This window comes from Mercenaria mercenaria, chromosome 4 (assembly GCF_021730395.1).
Source record: "Mercenaria mercenaria strain notata chromosome 4, MADL_Memer_1, whole genome shotgun sequence".
NCBI classification, from domain to species: domain Eukaryota; kingdom Metazoa; phylum Mollusca; class Bivalvia; order Venerida; family Veneridae; genus Mercenaria; species Mercenaria mercenaria.
In genome coordinates this window covers 76,087,790-76,110,244 of record NC_069364.1, presented here as the reverse complement: position 1 = coordinate 76,110,244, position 22,455 = coordinate 76,087,790, and the positions used below count along the sequence as shown (strand labels likewise).

Here is a 22,455-nt window from a genome sequence, read left to right as displayed (position 1 = left end):
CTGATATATAATAATATAACAGAAAATGTAAGTTTTAGACATTTAAAATAGGTCTTGATGTATGCTGCCATTGAAAATATGCCAATTCTATATATAATAAAGAAGGACAGCTATTTAGTGTGTTGTAACCTTTGTTAGGCAGAAATGATTTAGTGGTATTAAACCACCGAAAAAATGTTCGGTTAGAAATTTACGTTAACACCGTTTCAACTTTGGACGACCTTCCCCGCGGTTGTTGATATTTTTGTGAGACAATTTCTCAAAACGCAAAGCATGTCAGCCCTACAACAAAATCAGGTTTTATCCATTCAAAGTACAGTTGTGTCAGGGTATGTCGGGAACAAGTGTGCCTCGTTTGCTTTACAGGTATGCCTGATAAAAGCCTCAGTGTAATAGTCTTCGTACAGACAGGAGTCGTTGTACAAAACAAATTGTTTTCCTTTTTTGTCCATTACTGCACAAATAGTTTTGAAAAATAAATAACAGAAAAGTTAACTTTTTTATTGTAAATAAGATTTAAGCTTGACTATTCACAGATTCCATGGTGTGTTTGTCATACCTTGGTTTCAGGGTTGGCAAGTATTTCCCGGGTGCGGGAATTACCACAGGTATTTCCCGTTAATTCCATCCCGAGAAATGATCCAAATTTCACAAATGTGGGAAATACTCAATATTTGAAAATTTTTGGCATGAAAATTTACTTTTTAATATAAATTAATTCAATAAATTTGCAAACATTTTAGTCACATCAATAAATTAAAAGTAAACAAATGTATGCTAGTTCAATACATGCATGGTCTGACTGGCTAGGAGTGGAACACTCAATTGGTCCATTACATTTTGCTGTATGTGCTCTTAAACGATCACTCTTGCCACTTACAACTGTCTTACAGTCTTTACAAGTCACAGTCTTTTTAGAACCATCTTCATAAACATCGTAAAAATCCCAAACTGGATCCTTTGGTTTGAACCTCTTCGTGTTTACCCTTTCACTTACAAAATCTAACTGGTTATGTGATATGAGTGAGATACCATCAGACAGTCACCACGATTAGTGACCATGATAAGAAATCAGCAGAGCTGAAGCTAGATTATGCATTGTATTACCAGTTAGACAAATACAGCTTCAGGCTTATAGATTACCTATACATTGTACAGGTAACTGATTATGACAAATGAGGGGCCAACATAGTGTGAAAAGAGCATTAGTCCCAGTTATTGTGAAAAGGTGTTAATAATGTATAATTAGGCATCACAATGTGATGCTCTGATTCTCAATAGTAATAGGCATTTTTGGTAAACAAAAAAGAAAAAAAAAATTGAAATAAATATTTAGGACTTGATTTTAGTACATGTAGTGCTTAAAAAGAATATTTATATTTCTTTTTAATTGAGAGAAATATTTCATGTTAACTGAATTACATTTGTTTAAGTCTCTGCTCATACAATGAGATGTTGACTTTTCCCCACTATTTCCCCGGGAAATACCTGTATTTCCCACTATTTTCCTGTATTTCCCACTGCCCTGGTAAAAACTAGTATTTCCCGCTTTTATGCCAACCCTGCTTGGTTTAGCCTTACCCATTTGACCTGTTTACTTATCGGGATGACTTATTTTATGATCTGATATTTCATAGTTGTCATCCCTCTAACCCTAACCCGTATCTGCATTTTACTGTTAGGAAAATGAAGACATTAAAAAATCCAAAAAGGTCTTAATATACTGGTCAGACTTACTTGCTTTAATAAATTAATACTGGTGTAGAAACTTCAAATGGGTTGAATTTAATTTATAATTTTAAATAAGAGACTTAAATCTTCGAAAATATGATGTGACATGTGCGAGGAGATATCTACCCTGACACCGGTTTCAGTAAACAGCAGACTGCCGATGACACTAAATTGCAAAAACAAATCACAAAATATACATTCATAAAATGTCAGCGAGGCATGTTTATGCTTTAGAGTCAACAAAAATCCATTATCAGAGATATAATCATTACAAAACCTTTGTACATGCACCATAAAACGTTCCCAATGGATTTCTTTGAGGATTTCCTAACAGAAATATGCAGAATAAGTTTAGACGTGACGGAGACAGCGACAGTCAAAAGTTAAAAATTATCACGCTGTCCCGAAACGTCCTATTATTTGGACTAACCTTGGTTAGCATGCATTGGGTTGTGCACATTAGTCGCTCTGCATATCCTTGTGGTATGGATTTTAGCGCACATAAGCAGGCTTGTTAATAATTACTTGCAAAAGTAATGCATTAATTTAGCATTACTTAGAAAAAAATGGCATTAAATTAGCATTAGCATTACTCATTTTTGTCAAAATAATGCATAAAATTAGCATTTCATAGGGTGCATTAGCATTACTTTTTGTGAATCATTGCATGTTATAATCACATACACTATTTGTTTGTTTTTCATTTAATAATTTTAGTTTACCTAGGTCATCTATAGTTAAATACATGTATGACTTTCTTGTATTATATCTGAATTTTTCTTTTACCATTACTTTATAAAAAAATACTTACCAGTATGTTGAAGTACAGCGTTAATGAGCATTGTAATTGTAAGAGAAAGTCAAGTACCTGTTTAATGGTTCCCTAACAGCCTAATTTGACATGACATGTAAAATCTTTAACATCACTTTCAGTGGCATACTGCTAATTGATAAAAAGGTGTCAAAAGATAACAATATATTCTGTTTGATATTTTGGTTAACAAAACTAATTATGCCACACTTTAAGGGTTATTATAAATTTGTACTTTGGAGCTGCCACAGGTTTTAAATGTATAGTTCAAAATCTTTCAGGTGTACACTGAAAAGAAAAGGCAATTATACCATTAGACAGTTTAATAAAATCATACAACAATCTATTAGAGAACTGCTATAACCTGTATAAATAACAGCATACATAATTATGTATTGTGTTTTTTCCAGTGATACAGAAAATAATGCCTAAGTAATGCTAAGCATTAGCATTACTAACTTTGGCATTAAATTAGCATTATTTTTAATGCTAAAACTGTGGCATTAATCATTACTTGGCATTATTTGAAAAAAATAATGCATTACTAATGCATTAGCATTAGCATTACTACAACCCTGCACATAAGGGGTTTAATTGTTTAATCAATCTTGTTTTCAGACAAGTGACTGAGTCCTTTGCTTATGTTTCATGTAAAAAATTAAAAGTTTATTACATGAATGCATGCATATTTTATGCTTGAATTTATGGATCCCACTTCAGAATATCTTAATACAGGGCTTGGGTATATGAAATGGCAAACCCTTAATCAAATCTAAAAACACTGAATTTTATAGGAAATTTGCTAGTTATTTCAAAGGAATTCATGTGATTTTAATAACAGAAGCATTTTAACATGAATTTATAGTGTGGTTGAATATCTGCCATAGTGTGTGAGCCTGATAAGTCCTGGGTTCAAGTCCCGGTCGCACCTTAAATATTTGCGTTCTGTTACAGCATGTATTTGAAGGTTATTAGACTGTTACAGATGTTCTGTATTTTTAGCGAACAGTATAATGTATCATTGTTTAGCAGTCAAGATCACTGTTGAATGTAAAATGAAATACACCCAAATAGAAAATATCCGATATATCATGTCCCTTTTATATTTTAGCACTACTTGCCCAAAAAGAGCTATACTTCTTTAATTACAAAGTTTTCTTTTGTATCAAAATATAAAATGCTCATAACTATGGTTAAAGTATTGTAAATATATATATATATATTTTTAAAGAAATATATGGACATCTGCATACATTTCAAAGCAATAGGTTCTATCTCTACATAACTTCTATACTAAAATTATCGGTCATAAACTTTTAAGTTGAAAATTTATGACTCATTTAAAGTATAAATAAGATTGTGCATATTCAGTTTCATGAGTAATAAAAATATTATTTTAGTTAAAAATATTTTACATGTTATGATTTATAAATGTTTTCACTACACATTAAGGTTGTACTTCAACTTTTAGCCTGCTTGCGGCAAGTGATTCTGCCTTTGCCACAAGTGCAGACCAAGATCAACCTGCACATCCATGCAGGCTGATCATGTTCTGCACTGTTCGCTATTCAGTCAGTAAATTTTCAGTGAACACCTCTTTGAGTAATAAATGGTATTGCCAAAAATAAATGATGGACCAGTTCATTTTAGAAATTTAGTAGGTTAAGGGTTAATAGAAACAAACTTCTTTTTCATGTATTACAGATTCATGGCTTTGATGTCTGTCCAGTCAACTCAGTCCAGTTGTCAAATCATACAGGTAAGAACATGGAAGCTTGTAAGAAAATCTTTCTTTCTTGCAATATCAATGAAAAAAGCCTATTTTCACTGTTTTTTTCATTGAGAAGTGAAGTAGAATGCTTGTAAAAGGATTTTACGGAGATACAGTTTGTTCAAGTATAATGTACAGGTAGTACATGAACTTATGTACTTGTCACATGGTCACCATTTGGTCAAAAGAGTAAATGTTTTTATATAGGTGCAGGAATTAAAATTCTTTAAAGCACCATTAATTTTAATGTCTGCTTACTATCTTACATTTGTTATTTTACACTTAAGGTAATTCTGCATGTTCAGATCCAAAATATTTCTACAATGTAGAATTTGATTAAACGCTGGTTTTTCAGAACTTCAGAATATACTAATAAAATTCCGCAAATAAACAGATAGGGTAGTATGCTTGATTTTTTGCTAGTCTAATTTGAAAAACTTAGACTTAACATAAGTTTTTATAATGGGAGTCTATGGGAAAATCACAATTTTGTAATATTTTCGCGAACAGAAATCTTTATATAATGTAGATTTGAATGAAACTGTTGGTGAAATAAAATGTATAGGTTCATTTGCTAGTTTTTGAGATAAATTGCTCAACATTAAATTGATCTGCACATTTCAAGCTGATTTTAAGACATTATTTAGAATGATTTAACTTGCCAAGCATTTTGATATCATATTTTATCTTTAGATAGATAGTAACATTGTTGTATTAATACATTTACCTAGGGATTTCCATTAATTTATAAAATGATTTTCGTTTCCATATGCCGAGTCCAGGCTTTTTTCTAGGTTTTCCGGATAAATGATGTTACGCCATTACTTCCAGTTTATCAGACGTGCAGAACTACCTTAAGTTTAATTTTCAAGTTAGACTGCATCATCTGAATACATTTTATTATTTGCAGGGTACAAGTGCTTCAAGGGGCAAGTATTGAATGCTGAAGATATAGAATGTTTATATGATGGTCTCAAACAGAACAATATACATGGACAGTTCTCACATTTAATTACGGGTATGTTCACTACCTATTTAGTGATGCTTTAACTTTAAGTGCTCAGTGCTAGCTCACTTTGTGGTAATTAAGCCCGGATAGACTGGGACAATTTACAAAACGTGTTAATATAAAAACGTAGAAATATTCAGTTCCCAGTTTGTCTGTATAAGCCTGATTTTTGGTGACTGTGTTAATTTCAGGTGTGATTGTGTATGCTCAGTATTTCTGTTGTTTCTACTTACACTTCCTATTTTGTTAGCAGGAGGGCAAGAATAAATTGTCTGTATCAGAATAAGTGCTGAATCGGCTAATAATTGTGTCACAGAAAAATTCCTCCACATCATAGTTTATTTGCAAATGCCTGAATTGCTAAACAAGAAAGTCGTATATTTGTTGTGAAGTAGATATAATTAAAAATGTGTGACAACAGGTTTGGTCATTTTAGTAGAAATGTATGTCAGTTTCTATAAATTAAATCAGGGTCCTGCCTTTTGAGAAAAGATAATATGTTCAGGCAACTTTAGTTTTTGAGTTGATACAGTATTCTAGTTCATGTTTTATATATCACAGGTTATATTGGATCAAAGTCATTCCTGTTGAAGGTAGGGGAGATAATACAAGATATCAGGGACAGTAATCCAGGAATAATGTATGGTAAGGATAAGTAGTTAATTAAATATCTTAAAAAACACATGCACTGCTGAAAGCATATTTGGTTACTTTTACCATGGCATCAGACAAAATAAATAGAATATATCTTTTGTATTATTTATAAGATTCTTTCACAGGATGTAGGTGCAGATGGAAATATCTGGTTTCAGGATGACTGTTTAGGTGGTAATGCGCCTCGGCATAAACAGTTCCCATCAGCATCTACAACCAGATACTTTTTAATATATTTTCCTTACATGCTATAGTAAAAGCAAAATCTAACTAATGACAGAGATTAGTAAGTAGGTCCATTACATTCTTCTGCATTTTGTAAAAATTATACACCTTTTTAAATTTGAAAATTGGTATTTCTTGGTTATATTTTTGTGCCCCCTTTGTGAGTGGTGGGGGCATATAGATTCGGTCTTGTCCGTGCGTTCATCTGAAAAAAGTTTGTGACGCGCCTAGGGCAGAAAGTTTTTGATATATATTGATGAAACATTGCACGACTCTTTATCATGAAATGAACTTGCACACCTTTTATTTTTTGTCTGGCTCTACCTAGGCCCCTGAAATAGTCAAAAGTGCACATTTTCAGTTTTTCACCTTGTGACGCGCCTAGCTCAAAAAGTATTTGATATAAATTGATGAAACCTTGCATGAGTCTTAATCATGATATGAACTTGCGCACCTTTTATTTTTCGTCTGGCTTAGCCCCCTATTTCTAAAGTTATGGCACCTGAAATAGTCAAAAATGCACATTTTCCCATTGTGACAAACCTAGCTCAAAAAGTATTTCTTATAAATTGATGAAACTTTGCATGAGTCTTTGTCATGATATAATCAACTTGTGCACCTCCTATTTTTTGTCCAGCTTCACGCCCCCCCCCCCCCCCCCCCCAAAAAAGAGTTATGGCCCCTGAAATAGCCAGAAGTGCACATTTTCACCTAATGACATGCCTAGCTCAAAAAGTACTTGATGTAAATTCATGAAACCTTGCATGAGTCCTTATCACGATATGATCTTGCATATTCAGCATTCTTCTTAAGATTTAAGTGCTAACTACAGAGTTATGGCCCTTGAAATAGCCAAGATAGTGGATTTTTTTTCTTTTTGACACTAATAGCTCAAAAGGTATATGTCCTAGAAAAATGAATCTTTTATGTAAAATGTTTGTTGTGGGTATACCCCCTTAAGACTGCAAACATTTGAATTATTTATCCTTTTTTGTGACATATGTACCAGTGGGGGCACACATTGTGTCCTACACAGACACATGCTAGTTTTTGTATAGGTTTGCTTTGCTTGAATACTGTAGCTTTGAAACTTTATCCTTTTTGTGAATAAGAAGATGAAGAACTATAACTCATAAGTGGTTAAGGATGCTGACTTGCCTCTCCCTTATGTAGGTTTGAAACCTAACTTTAGGTGTGTCATGTGAGGATACTGACCAGCTGGCTAATGGAAGGTTAGCAGTTCTGACCAGTTGCCACATTCCTGAAACAATGTTCTGAGTGGCACCTGAGGTCTTCCTCCAGCAACAAAAGCCGAAAAAAAAAATAGTTGGAAAAATTGCAATATGACCAGAGCTGTGTCAGTGTGACTACAAACCCAACAAAATTTTCTTATGGAAGAAACCTGTCCAGAGCAGCAACCTCCTTACAAGAACACAGAATAACAGACCAATGTATATGTAATTTTTCTTTATCTCATTTTAGTTTGTGACCCTGTAATGGGAGACAATGGTAAAATGGTAAGTCATGTAGACGTTTATTTTTCATTGTTATAAATTAACAAATATTGCTTAAACTTGCTTATCTGTTCTTAATTTCTTTTTATCTAATGTTTGCAAACTGAGTACCGGTAATTTGCAACTTGGAAACCTACCATCATGTTTATAAAGCACCATCATCTGTACAAGTATAACTTGCTGCTAAGTGTGTATTCTTTAACAGGCAGATATTACTGTTTTCTACGAATTTACTCAGTCTATAGTAAGAGCTCTATTTCAAAGATTATCCACCAAATTTTATGTAATTGTTGATTAAGCAATTTTTAATTAAAATTAAAATATTTAGATCAGTGTATTGAATCATAATATTTCAAACTCTTTTACTTTGAAATTCAGTATTTTTAAAAATTATGGGCATTGGTGTGAAACTCTTATGATTGTATTAACTTTGGTTTGGAAATCTAACATGTTAATTTTTGTAGCTATTTATAGAACATAGATTTACTGATACTGACATTCTGCAGGTAAGGCCACACCAAATTGATGTCTTGTTTTTCGGATTTTTTTCAAAAATATTTGGGGCGAGCGAGCGCAAAAAAAATAATTTTTTTTCTTCAAATTATCATTTATTGAAGCTAGCGAAGAGCGATGAAAAAAAAGAGTAAATAATCACTTGTGTCATGTTTAACACCAGATCAAGTGTGTTTCTGTTCATAGGCCAGAAAAACAAATGTGTGTGAAGTAACATTCAGACAGCATTCTCTTTGGAGTGTTGATTGTTTAATGTGTGATACATACAAATAAAAGTAAGAAATATATCAGCGTTATTATCATTCTGAAATGTCTTACTTATCCCATATCACTTAACAATTTTCTCTGCTCATTGACATTTGACCTCTTAACCCTTGAAGAGCTGGACCAACATATATCCTTTACAAATGCAGATCACAACAGCACTCAACTGAACCTGCTAATCTGAGGTGGTACTATTCGGTGCTAAGTCAGCAGGCTGGGTTTTACTGCCAGAAATCAAATGAAATTCCAGCACTTTGCGGGTTCGACTATACAAAGTGTGAAAAACAAATGTTGACACTTTTGGGTGACATATGAGCAAATGTCTAGAATTTCTGATGTATCATCATGTATCATCTTCAATACCACTCAAACCAAATTAAGGATGTTGAATTAATGCCGCTACCCGTCAGTGTCATGCTGGTGTTGGCGTACACGACTGTATGTGTGGAAAGATTCATCTTACTGTATAGCGCAGTAGTCTAAATAATGAGACCTCGTGTAGACCGATTTTACATTCTGATATTTCACGTTGTCTACCTAGAGTAGGGGGATATTGACAACGATATTCAACTCTTGAGTACAATTATTTGGACTAATAGCGCAGCAGCCCTAAACAACTCTGTAAAACTGCAGCACAGCTGTTGCTTTCGTCATCTCGGCATGAGACAACAAAGACATAGGGGGCTGCCATTTTGTTATGACCGATTTTTAAAGCGATCGAATATTACAAATATTTAATCGAATAAACTGATAGTGCGGCAGGAAGACTAAGTGGTCGAATCAGTGTCTGTGTCAGAGAACATGTTCTTCCGATGTTCCGATAAATTACAAGCAATGTGCGTTTAAACTTTGGAATTGACTCTTTTTAGCTCACCTGAGCCAAAGGCTCATGGTGAGCTGTTGTGACCGCTCAGTGTCAGTCGTGCGTCGTCCGTCCGTCAACATTTCCTAAAAAAATCTTGTTCTTGAAAACCACTGGGCAGAATTACACCAAACTTCACAGGAATGATTCTTGGGTGGCCCCCTTTCAAAATTATTCAAAGAATTGAATTCCATGCAGAACTCTGGTTGCCATGGCAACCGAAAGGAAAAACTTTAAAAATCTTCTTGTCCAAAACCACAGGGCCTAAGGCTTTGATATCTGGTGTGTAGCATCATCTAGTGGTCCTCTACCAAAATTATTCAAATTATCACCCTAGGGTCAAATATGGCCCCGCCCCGGGGGTCACATGGATTATATAGACTTATATAGGGAAAACTTTGAAAATCTTCTTGTACAAAACCACATGGCCTAAGGCTTTGATATTTGGTATGTAGCATCATCTAGTGGTCCTCTACCAAGATTATTCAAATTTTCCCCCTAGGGTAAAATATGGCCCCGCCCTGGGGGACACATGGTTTATATGGAGTTATATAGGGAAGACTTTGAAAATCTTCTTGTACAAAACCACATGGGCTAGGGCTTTGGTATTATGTATGTAGCATCATCTAGTGGTCCTCTACCAAGATGGTTCAAATTATCCCCCTTGGGTCAAATATGGCCCCGCCCCGGTGATCACATGGTTTATATAGAGTTATATAGGGAAAACTTTGAAAATCTTCTTGTACAAAACCACATGGCCTAGGGCTTTGATATTTGGTATGTAGCATCATCTAGTGGTCCTCTACCAAGATTGTTCAAATTATCCCCCTAGGGTCGAATTTGGCCCCGCCCCGGGGGTCACAAGTTTTACATAGACTTGCATAAGAAAAAAGTTTTAAAATCTTCTTGTGTGAAACAACAACTATTAGACCTTTGATCTTTGGTTTGTAGCATTGTCTTATGTTCCTCAACCAAAATTGTTCAAATTGTACTCCTAGGGTGAAAAGAGGCCCTGCCCTGGAGGTCCCAAGTTTTATATAGACTTATATAGGAAAAAGCATTAAAAATCTTCTTGTCAGAAACCATACGACCTAGGCTTTTGATATTTGTTATGATGCATTGTCTAGTAGTCCTCTACCAAAATTTTTCAAATTATGCCCCTGGGGTTAAAAGAGGCCCTGCCCTGGGGTCACTTAGTTATTATGTGAGTTATATTGGAAAAATACTTAAAAAATCATCTGATCCTATTTCCAAAACTATTTAATTATAATTACCTGATGACTCCTAGTAATATGATGTCACTTGATTGTGACCTTGACCTGCTGACCTACTTTTTTGTTTTTTAAGATACAGCCTTGAAATATTGATGAACTGAATTTAATTGACCATGAATGTGACCTGCTGACTTTCTTAATATTTTATCATCAGTTTGACATTTGAAACATGTAGCTCATATTACTCGGGTGAGCGATCCAGGGTCATCATGACCCTCTTGTTTTTCGTTCCTACTGATTTCTACCCAGTGCAAAAAATATGCTAGATGCGGGCGGTCAAAAAAATTTTTTTTTCCCCCATCAAATTGATGCGGGAAATCCAACGAACAGGTTATCAGTTTGGTGTGACCTAACAATAGTTTAAAAATACTGAGAAAACATGTTTGTTGATTGGTTAATATATTAGTATTACACTATTTTCAACAGTATTTCAGAGATGTAGCAGTTGGTCAGTTAACTTATTTGTATTTCCTGGAATTTGTATTTGTACTAATATGTTCTCTGCTGTCAACTGACAGCTTTTCCACATCATCAGACTCATTTCTAATGATGGAGAGTGTTTGCCTTTCCCAGAGGCTGAACCCACAAACTCAGATATGGTACATGCAATCCCAGAGATTGCACATGTGGCTTCAGAGATCTCACATATGACCTTAGAGATCATACACACAACTCCAGAGATCATTCGTGCAATTTAAACCAATCATCTGATTGGTTGTCTCTGAGCACAAATTTGAAACTGACCAATCGCAAGGCTACATTCTTAGACTGGTCACCATACTAGGTTTTATATTCTCAGTGGAATAAAAAGATAGACTTGAAATTTTATTAAAAGGGTTATGTTAATATGTTGTTTGCTTATATCGTACATTTGTTAGTTTTTTCTAAATTTCCTGTTAGGTAAGAAAGTTGAATATGGAAGTCAGCAATTATAATGGTTCTGTGGATAATTTGGTTTGTTGCCACTTCGACGGTTTGAAATTAAACAGGGTTTAGAAAAATTTTCATTGCATGTCAGTGAAACATTACATTGTTACATATAGAAGATGTATCCCCAATGACCTGCATGTTACTAACAGTTATATGAACCTAATAGGATGAACACCACTAAATCTGGCTGTTCTTTATTTCATATAAAATCCACTCACTTAATAAAGTAATTTCAAAATTTTCTAGAATATCAGATTTTCAGAGAATCATATTCCCATTAATAGCTATATAACTACTATAAAAAAAGAAAAAGTATTGTTAATTAGTTTTGCTTTGTTAAATACAACCCTCTGAATTTACTCCCTTCTGCTTCTTTCACTGTCTCTTTCTGAGACTTAAAATTTGCATGCCACCATTTTTATCTAGCATGAGAAACAGATTTAGAAAGACTGCTACAAATACATACTGAAACGCAGTAGAGTTAAAGTAAACAGGATGCTATTGAGAAAGGTCACAAGGAAAGAAGATTAGACTATCTATATACATTTTGTACAGACTTCTTGTGACTTACATTTTGCATAGACTTACATTTGATCTGTTAGTAATCAGCTAATACTGTAGATTTGGTAATATTTGTGATTTTTTTTTTAGCTCACCTGTCACATAGTGACAAGGTGAGCTTTTGTGATCACCCTTCGTCCATGGTCCGTGCGTCCGTCCGTGCTATTTTGACCTTGTCTGCACAATAGCAGCTTTATTTATAATTTGATTTTTACCAAACTGGCACACAACTTGTATTACCATAAGATCTTGTTTCCTTTCTTGAACTGACCAGATTCCATTATGGGTTCCAGAGTTATGGCCCCTGAAAGGACCAGAATTAGCTATTTTGACCTTGTCTGCACAATAGCAGCTTCATTTATGATTTGAATTTAATCAAACTTGCACAAAACTTGTGTCACCATAAGATCTCGGTTCCTTTTTTAAACCGGCCAGATCCCTTAATGGGTTCCAGAGTTATGGCCCTGAAAGGGCCAAAATTAGCTATTTTGACCTTGTCTGCACAATAGAAGCTTCATTTAAGATTTGTTTTTAACCAGACTTGCACATAACTTGTATTACCACATTATCAACCAGTATTCTTGAAGTTAAACCATACTAAAAGCATATAGATATTATATATATGAATGAATACTGGTTGAATAATGATAATGTCTCATTTGTGTGATATATATTGAATATGCATAGGTATTTGCAGTTTTTACAAGGAAATTGTTACTGCTTTAAGGTTTTCAATATTAATACACATTTTTTCTCTTAAACAATTTAAACTGAGCTACTATAGCCCCATTTATGGCAGTGATAGATTTAAGCTATGCTATTGTGTTCCACTTATAGCAATGATACATTTAAGTAAAGCTACTATTGCCCCATTCGTAGCAGTGATACATTTAAATAAAGTAGAGCTGTCATCGATAGAAACGATATCGATGTATCAACGATATTTTTTTGTCGATTGATTATCGATTCCCATTTTCAAAAATCGATATTTTACAGAGAGAAAAACTATCCAAATAAACACTCAGACCCTAACAAACAACTTAATTTCACAAAGTTGTAAATTTGGATGAATGCAAAGAAGGGGTGAAGGCAAAATAAAAATGAAAGATGCTATTAAATTTTATTTATTTCTTTTATTTTCATAAATACAAATACAACACAATCAAACAGAAATATGAAAAGTAGACAGTAAAACTAAAAATAGCATTTACAGGAAGGTATATAGTATGCATAAGAACAAACCGGTTGTTAATCTAACTTAATTATCGATGTATCGTCGATATTTGTCTTCCGATATATCGGTATTGTCGATATGCCTAAGACCCAATCAAGGACAGCCCTAAAGTAAAGCTACCCTTGCCCCATTCGTAGCAATGATACATTTAAGTAAAGCTACCATTGCCCCATTCGTAGCAATGATACATTTTAAGTAAAGCCCATTCTTAGCAATGATACATTTAAGTAAAGCTACTATTGCCCCATTTGTAGCAATGATACATTTAAGTAAAGCTACTATTGCCCCATTGATAGCAATGATACATTTAAGTAAAGCTATTATTGCTCCATTTGTAGCAATGATACATTTAAACCAATGAAGCTACTTAGTATTGCCCAATTTATAGCAGTTACAGATTTAATCCAAGCTGCTATTGTCACATTGATAACATTGATATATTTTGTGTATACAGTATGTACCAGAGGAATTGATGCCTGTATACAGAGATGTGATAGTACCAAAGGCTGACATTGTTACACCAAACCAGTTTGAAGCAGAGTAAGGTCTATACAGATTTTTTGGACTTAGATTGAAGCAAAGTGCAGATTTCTCATATAATTGTGTTAATCCAGTTTATGTGTACTCAGTAATAAATTTAACCAAGTGTTCCTATAGTAATAGGTTAAAGTCATAGTTACTAATACAAGCCAGAAACTTACTTGGTAAGATGAAGATCATGTTTGCGCATTGTTTTGGTAGTGTTCTGGTGACAGTGCATTTGTAAAATAGGCTTGATTTGTTATTGCTAGATACTGTCACAGCCTGGTTCTTAGCCCAAGTCGAGGTATTTCCACTGTAAGTTGAGGTATTTCCACTGTTGAATGATGTTGATATTTGCAAATGAATGTTGTATAGAAATGATGTTGGTATTTGTAGATGAATATTCTGTAATAATGATGCTGTTGGATGTTTTTTGCAGATGAATGATCTGTGAAATGATATTGGTATTTGCAGATGAATGTTTTCTGAATCATTTCAGTATTTTGAATTTCAAAATTAATGTTGCAAATGAATGGAAGACTGTAGAGGATTATTTCTTGTCAAGGTTTCTTATTACAGAAGATTGTTTCCTGAGCTTAATAAAACAGGAGATTTTTTCATCTCATTTGTAAGGTATGAAAATGTGGCCAAGTTGTTCAGCTGGCATATTTGGAGTCACTTGCCCATCACCTCTGTAAGTTTGAAGCCATGTTTTTGTGTAAAATGTCTTCATGTAAGCAAGTCGTCCAACTGGCTAGCCAAATGATGGACTGAATGGTTTTCCTTCACAGTTTCTGCTGAAAATCAATTTATTAAATTGAAAATCCCTCCCCCTAAAAAAGGAATCAAATTGTCAATTTCAGACAGTTTAATATAGTCAGTATGTTGTAAAAACATATTGTCACTCTTTAAATGCACCAATAAGTAGATGGAGCATTTAAATTAGCATTTATCCATCTGTCAGTTCAGGTAGAGTTGATTGAAGCATTTTCAAACAATTAATCTTGATTAAATTTTGTAGATGTACTTGTAGAATCAAGATTTTAGAAGGAGCTATAAATGTTACATCACTATGTCAGCAAGATCATACTTTGTGGTGGACTCTATTTTATTTCCTACCTTGAAGCAGCCCTTCATATGAGAGTTGGACCATATTAATCTAATATTTGCTGTTTTATTATTTCAGATTATTAACAGGTATTAAGATCACATCAGAAGCTGAGGCATTAAAAGCAATGCAGTGTTTACATGACAAGGGACCAAAAACTGTAGTACTGAGTAGCACAAATCTTGGCCTAAAAGACTCCAAGGACTCAAAAGGATCTGAAGACGTACTTGTGGCTCTTGCTAGCTCAGTTAAAAGTAAATTTGTTTATTGTATCAGACAATTCTGGTTAATTAGCCTACCCAGAGTTCCTAGATTCTGTTCCACTACTTATTTATTCTCACAAGTAATTGACAACTTGTTCACATGACTTAAAGGTGGATGACAAATGACATCAGACTCTATGTCATATTATCGTAGAGAGCATTATGCTGCTTCCATGACTTCTTGAATATTAAATGTTAGCCATTTGCTCCATATTCTGAGTTCTTAGAATTCAGATACTTTGTTTGTTCACCTTAATGAAATGTGTGGAGATTGTCAGTAACTAAGTTGCTTGTTGTGGAAAAGTAAGTCAAAATTTCGTTGATTTTATAACCAGTCCTTTAATTATTAGATATTTGTTTATTTCTATGTAAAATTGAGATATTCTTTCACTGAGTGAATACCAGGAGCAATGTTTTCAGGACTGGCATAGCCACTAGTGAAAATGCAAAATCTTTTGTCCATCAGAGTAAGAATATTTAGTCTTACAGTTAAAAGGTTTTAAGTGTTTTGTCCCATTTTGCTTATCAGTGTGATATGCATAATTTTACCTTTTAGAAAGATAAATATTTTTTTAGATAATAATATTTTTTGTTCCCATGAGAGCTAGTATATGCCTTGTCTTAAATGAGGTGAATTTCTTTTTTGTTTTAAATTGATTTTCCCCTGAGTTGAAGGTAGTTCTGCATGTTTGAAACAAATATTGATCAAAAATGTAGAATGATAATAAATCATATTTTTCAAATCACCATAGTCTATCATTGTATTCAAAGGAAATTCAGCCAATAAAAAAGATAGCTCATTTGCTTGATTTTTTTCTTAGACTGATTTGAAAATACTGGTCCACTGATCAATTCTCACAATTTTGAATTGGATTCTATGGGAAAAGACATTTTGGCAGATTTTAATGAAGTTGTAGATTTACCTATTTTCAGTTGTATGGTCAATTAAAATATATGCACTTATTATTAGTTGGGGTCCTTATATTGCTGCCTATTTTATGTTATCATTTCGAAACATTTTGCATTAAAACCGATGTATTGCCAAATTTAAATTTAAGAAAGGCAGTACTGTAGCGTTGATTATTTAAGTCTTGATACGTTAACAAGATACAATGGATTCCCAGCAATATGTATACTACTCATTGAAAGCCTACCAGGCATTGTTCTAGGTTTTCTGGATAAATACACACATCACTTCTGGTTGATCAGCCATGTAGAACTACCAAAAGTGTAGTTCAATTCACTGTTATATTTCAGTTTCAGTGGAATTTGTTTTTTTTTTTATTCTACAAAGTTTGAACTTTTCTCCCTTTCAGTTAAACAGACTTTAAAAACAGTTTTAATTCTTGAATGGGATAATACATGTTCTCTATTTTCATTTCAAATCAATATATAAAAAATTACAGTATTAAATATAAAGCTGCTCGCCCACAGTTTGGTTGAAATTTTTCAACATGTTCATTTCCACCAAGTTTGGCATGGAGGTTATATATGACACTGCAAAATGACAAAGTAGGTAAAAATAAATAAAGTTAGATACTGGTAAAAATGCAAGAGGAATGTAAATTTTCTGCATTATGTCAAAAGTGTTGCAACGGTTTTATACTACCATCTGCACAGTATTTTTGGTTATTTATAAGAATATACTGCAACAAGTTTGTACCACTAGTCACTTTCAGAGTACTCACGTTTTATGGATTTTTGAGAGAAATTACCTTTTAACTAAAATGTGTGGGTTAGTCCCTTAAACAGCTGTAGAGGAGGTGAACTTGACTCAGCATTATAATTTGATGTCCGAAATACCATACTAAGGGTCAGGTACACATTAGACTTAATCCACACAAAGTAAGTCAAAGTTAAAACTGAACATAATTGAAACTTAAGTATCCATTGTTTTTCTGGTGTTCAACAAGTGAAAGGAAGTTTGATCTTGCATTGAATCATTTATCCTTGGTGTAAAGAAATATTCAGCAATATGCAAAAATTGCTGTTTCAGATGGTGACAAGGAATGTTATAGAATAGAGATGCCCTACAAAGAGGCAATATTTGTTGGTACTGGTGATCTATTTGCTTCCTGTTTGATGGCCTGGATGCATAAAGATAATGATCTCAAGGCAAGTATTGTCAGACTTCTAGGCAAGAAAGGCTTTGGTTGAAAGAAAAAGTCTGGTGTAGGGAGGTTTTCCAAGAAGAGAGCAATAGGTATATACCATGAAGCAATGGTCAAGGGGATTGCATATCAGCTGTATAACCTGAATGATAGCACCTCGTCCTATAACATCAATGCTGGTTCTTAGGGCTGTAGTCACAAACCTCACAGCCTGTGTAGTACACAGCCTCAGTATCAGTAAAAGTTTTGTATTTGTCTAGTTGGATACAAGCATTATAAATGTAATGACCCTCAAAATATTGTTAATTTCTGTATTTTGTGTCACACTACATACATCCTAGTGAAATTACCAGATACATTTCAGTGGTATCTGTTGCTGACTCATTTAGTCCACATCCCTGTGTGATCAAAACCTTGTTGTGTAAAATTCTTTCTTTCGAGGAAATCATCTAGCTGGATTACAGAAGATCAGTGGTTCGATCTGGGCACCCACTCCTGCTTGAAACAATCCCCGGATGGTCACCTGGGATCTTTTTCTACTTTCAGAAGTTGAAAAGTTGCCATATGACGTATGATTGTGTTGATGTGATATCAAACCCAACAAAATTAAAACTTGTATATCGTATTAATTTATTGTTAATAAGTACAATCCTGAAGTACAAATTTTTATCAAAATTCTTCAATATACTTTCAAAAGGCAGCCACTGCTGTTTAATCAAATAAGTTTGTAATGGGTTTCCCCAAACTGTAGCTTAAGTTTGCCAGATCTAGATAATGTTATACATCATTTGAAATGTTTGTGGTGGTGGTAGTAGGAATTTTTTTAGAAGTGTTAAATATCTTTGATAATGTAAATATATTTTTTCTCCAATATAATTCTGGCTTTTACAAGGAAATGTTGCGGTTTATGTTTATTACAATATCCTTATGTTTTTATAGCAATCTGCCAACAGATAAAGCCAAATTTAAATTACTTTTTGTGTCAGAAGTATCTTGAATTGACGACAGAAAATACGTTTCTTTCATTAATCTGGAAGCACTGGCCAGATAATTCAAAGAGGGGTAGTACTTGAGCAGAAGTTTACATATGCTTCAAGAGTATGAAGACTAATTTAAACCAACCATGAATTACAATTATATTTTAGACTGCCTTTGAGAAGACAGTTTCTACAGTACAAACAGTTATAACCAGGACATTGAATGCTGCCCAGGGTAGGAACTTGTTTTCCTTTGTTGACCACAAATTGATCACTATTAATTTAAGAAGTAATTTAATTATTTATCTGACCTGTTGGAAGTTGGTGGTTCTACAGAGGTGGCTAGCATGCTTGCGGTTATGCCTATAGTGGCATTCAAGCTACTTACTCCACGACCATTAAAGCTGAAGTTCAAGGGGCCTTCTTGACCAAGTCATTGACCTAAAGTATTTATAGAAGAGCCTGCAATAACTGCCAGTTCTGAGATAATTACAAAAGTGTAGACATGTAAATATGGTATAATAATGCCTGGAAAAGAATCTACCAATGGTGTATTATGTGCAAAGACACTCCTATCTCTGGTAATTGTTTTGGTGGTAACTTTGCAGAGCCTCAAATACTCCCTAAACTGTTACATTCGAGCCAGAAATTCTGATCCACACCTTCAACCAGTGAAGGATTCTTATAATGAGCCCTTGCTGAGGGTTTGAAATCTTGCTTTGGGTGAAGAATTCTCTCATAAGGTTGGTGATTCTTCCTATGTGCTAAACCGTACCTCAAATAATTCCCAGAGGAACACCAAGGCTTTTCTTCCACCATTGTAAACTGGAAAGTTGCCATATGACAAAAGTATGTCAGTGTGACTTTGAACCAGACAATATTCTTATAATAGATACATGTGATTATTTTACTTGTTTTTCTGCATGTTTCAGAGGTAGCAGGACCAGGGAACAAGCCAACGCCCGCACAGATGGAATTACGGTTGATACAGTCAAAGTCGGACATTGAAAATCCCAAAATAAATTTTACGGCAAAAAAGTTATGATGACAGTTTTTTTTAGAAGACAAAGAATTAATTTAGTGATATTGAAAAAAAAGTTGTGATTAGATATTTTGTGATTATAAAATATTGTTTAGGTCCAGGATTGACTTCTTAGATATACCATGATGTGATCAAAATGTTTGATTTTTTTCTGTTTTAAGGTCAAAATAATGTTATAATATATTGTAAAATCCTTAGTATTTGTCTAGAACAAAATGGATTCTTGTGTTATCGTTAAATAGTTGAAGTGCTAACGAACAAAGATTGTCTTCAGAAATTAAAATAGGAGCTCTTGTTCTCATGAAATATTTGTTTTTGTTTTATACTTATTGCAGACTTTGTGACAGGGTATTACAGTTATGTATTGCTTTATCTTATAACTTCAATGGCATTTCCTTAAAAGATAGTTCAAAGATGTGTGTGATATTGTGTAAAATAATTTTTAATGTGTAGCACTTTTTCTTTCAGTTAAGTTCTTGTGTAGTGTCACATTGTTAATGGATTAGCATTAAAGGACAAAATAGGAAATGAATTACAAAATAATTGCTGTAAACAAACTAGCATTGAAATTGATATTGCTGATATCTTTTGAAAAATGATAGACTGTATTGTTTTACTTTAAAGTTTCATACAAAGGCTAAACTAACATACCGTCGTTTATATGACTGAAAAATTGTTGAAAAAGACATTAAATCCGAACACACACACCACACTTGAATGAGTGTTTGTGTCATAAAAACACCAAATATACCATGCCTGAATGAATGATAATGTCAGAAATAACACTGATACTGCATACTTGAATGAGTGATACAACTAAATATACACATTTTAATGAGAAAACACCAATAATACCACATTTAAATGAATGATGATGACATAGAAACACCACACTTGACTGAGTGCTTATCTCAAAGAAACATCAGTATATCATACTCTTGAATGAATAATAACATAGAAACACATGTACAGTATTTTGAATGAGAGATAGCATCATAGAAATACTGACCTAATATTTTGAATGAGTGATGTTGTCATAGAAACATACACACTTAACTACAATATTTTTAATAAAGAAATATTATATAGCAGAACCATGTTCTACTGTATTAAAACAATGCAAAGAGGTGATATAATATAACCGCTTCATATTGGTAAGATATAGTAAAAAATGGGCCTTGACTCAGTCAGAAATAGCCATCAAGTGACAGGAGTGGGGGCACCAGTGTTCATATTAGAATGAGTGATATTGAAGTACTGTGGTAACATTTTTAATGAGTGTGATATTGTCATTGAAACATTGACACAATATTGAAACATTGACACTATTGAATTGAGTGATATTGTCATTGACACAATATTGGAATGAGTGATATTGTCACAGGCCCTTCCCCAGAAATTTTTTAAGGCGCTGGGGTAAAATTTGCGCAGTGGGATAAGGGGTGGGTGCGGGAGGGGTTTCCCCTCCCGTGTTTGATTTTTTTTAAAAAAATCGAACCCAAATGATGCTTTTTTAAGTATACCATACGCAAGAAAAACACAACAACATGTATTTCATTACTTCTACATTTTCACATAATCATATAACCATCAATATATCATATACACTGCACAGATGTCCACTTCTTTTATAAGTATTTTCGAACAACACTTATGTCCTTCCACTTCTTTTGTACTAACACTAACAACAAATAGGCATTTTTTTTCATGTAAGTGTCTGTCTTTGGCACTGTGCCATTCCTTTACTGCACCACTGAAATTAAAGTCATTCATTTTTTTGTCCCTGCATGGACACCATGAGTGTTAAGGCATTAAGCGCTTTCATGCTCACTGGTGAATGGTGGGTGGTCTTTACACTTTCAACTGCTGAAACCTCTCTCACAATCTGAAAGTACAAAAAAAAAAGTATTTGTTATTTTCCCAGAGCAAGGATAACCAAGGATGGATTTATATTGTAGAAGTTCCTAAGATTTGACATTTGTGTTCTTCTGCATAATGAATTGCAACAGTATTTCTGTTAAATATTTGTGGGTGTTAACAACACCATTGCAGCTTTTTTACTCACAGAAGCAGGTTCTGTATTTCAAGTTTAACTATGTATTTTACTGCAAGCAGCAAGTTTCAGAAAGAACACGATTGTATACACACCAGCGGTGGACGTTGGTAGCAGTCCCACTGTAGCTACTTTGCACAGGTTTTGGTGAGACTCCGACAGATTACCAATAATCCACTCCATTGTGCTCGAAGTGTTCATCTGTGGTAAGGGTGGCTTTCGCCTGTGCCCATTCAATAACTGCACAGTCTTGTTCAAGGGAGAAGTGTGATGAAAGAGCCTGAAATGAAACATAAGTTACAATGACATGTTTCAATGACTTGACAAAATGAATCATAACTTTTATGTTGTTGATAAGTTTCTTGTTTTTTTTTCTTCTAAAATTCTTTGGTACATGATGCTGTAAATATATTCAGTAAATAGAAATTCTAAATAAATCAATGTTTATTTAGCATAGAAATATTGACTTCCTTGAAATACAGCAGAAGAGAATTCATTCATCCCTTTTACTGACTAGCCAGGTTCTTTATGTGAGAAAGTAGGCAGTTTATTTGGAACTGGTCTTTCCCAGGAACGATGGTTAGGTAACCTGCCCTAAATTTTGTAATTCCACTGAAACTTGTATCATTTGGTCTTTTCATGTTTACTTTGAGAGATACAAAAGCAAGGTGAAACAAAAATATCATAGTAGATAAAGTTTAATATTTAGAAATTAATAGCAGCTTAAACAATACAGGACAATACAGTAGTAATTAAACATCCTCGAAAAAGTTTGCTTCAGGTCATCCGGAACAATGATTTCAGACTTCAAACAGTCAAAGAATCACTGGTCATTTTAATACAGTTGCCTTTCTCTGCTAATTATTACTCGATAACAATTAACTTACTCATGCATGCCCCCACCAACTGTTATCCCATTTCTTTGCATAGACTGATTATAATCCTTAACTAATTATATTCCAATCACTCCTGTTCAAATTAACCGCAAACTTGTGAAAACACCAACACGTGTCGTATTTAAACCCT

At 33.8% G+C, this 22,455-nt stretch overlaps 1 protein-coding gene across 1 annotated transcript; it reads left to right on the top strand.

Annotated features, from left to right (window-relative positions):
* Positions 1–216: 216 nt before the first annotated feature.
* Positions 217–19,548, top strand: LOC123553006 (pyridoxal kinase-like). The gene is made up of 10 exons (XM_053541715.1): positions 217–366; positions 4,247–4,301; positions 5,224–5,331; positions 5,884–5,967; positions 7,684–7,718; positions 13,808–13,893; positions 15,062–15,237; positions 17,243–17,361; positions 18,503–18,569; positions 19,267–19,548. The coding sequence occupies exons 1-10, from the start codon at positions 274–276 to the stop codon at positions 19,377–19,379; spliced, it is 936 nt and encodes a 311-aa protein (XP_053397690.1). The 5' UTR covers positions 217–273; the 3' UTR covers positions 19,380–19,548.
* The last annotated feature ends 2,907 nt before the right edge of the window (positions 19,549–22,455 follow it).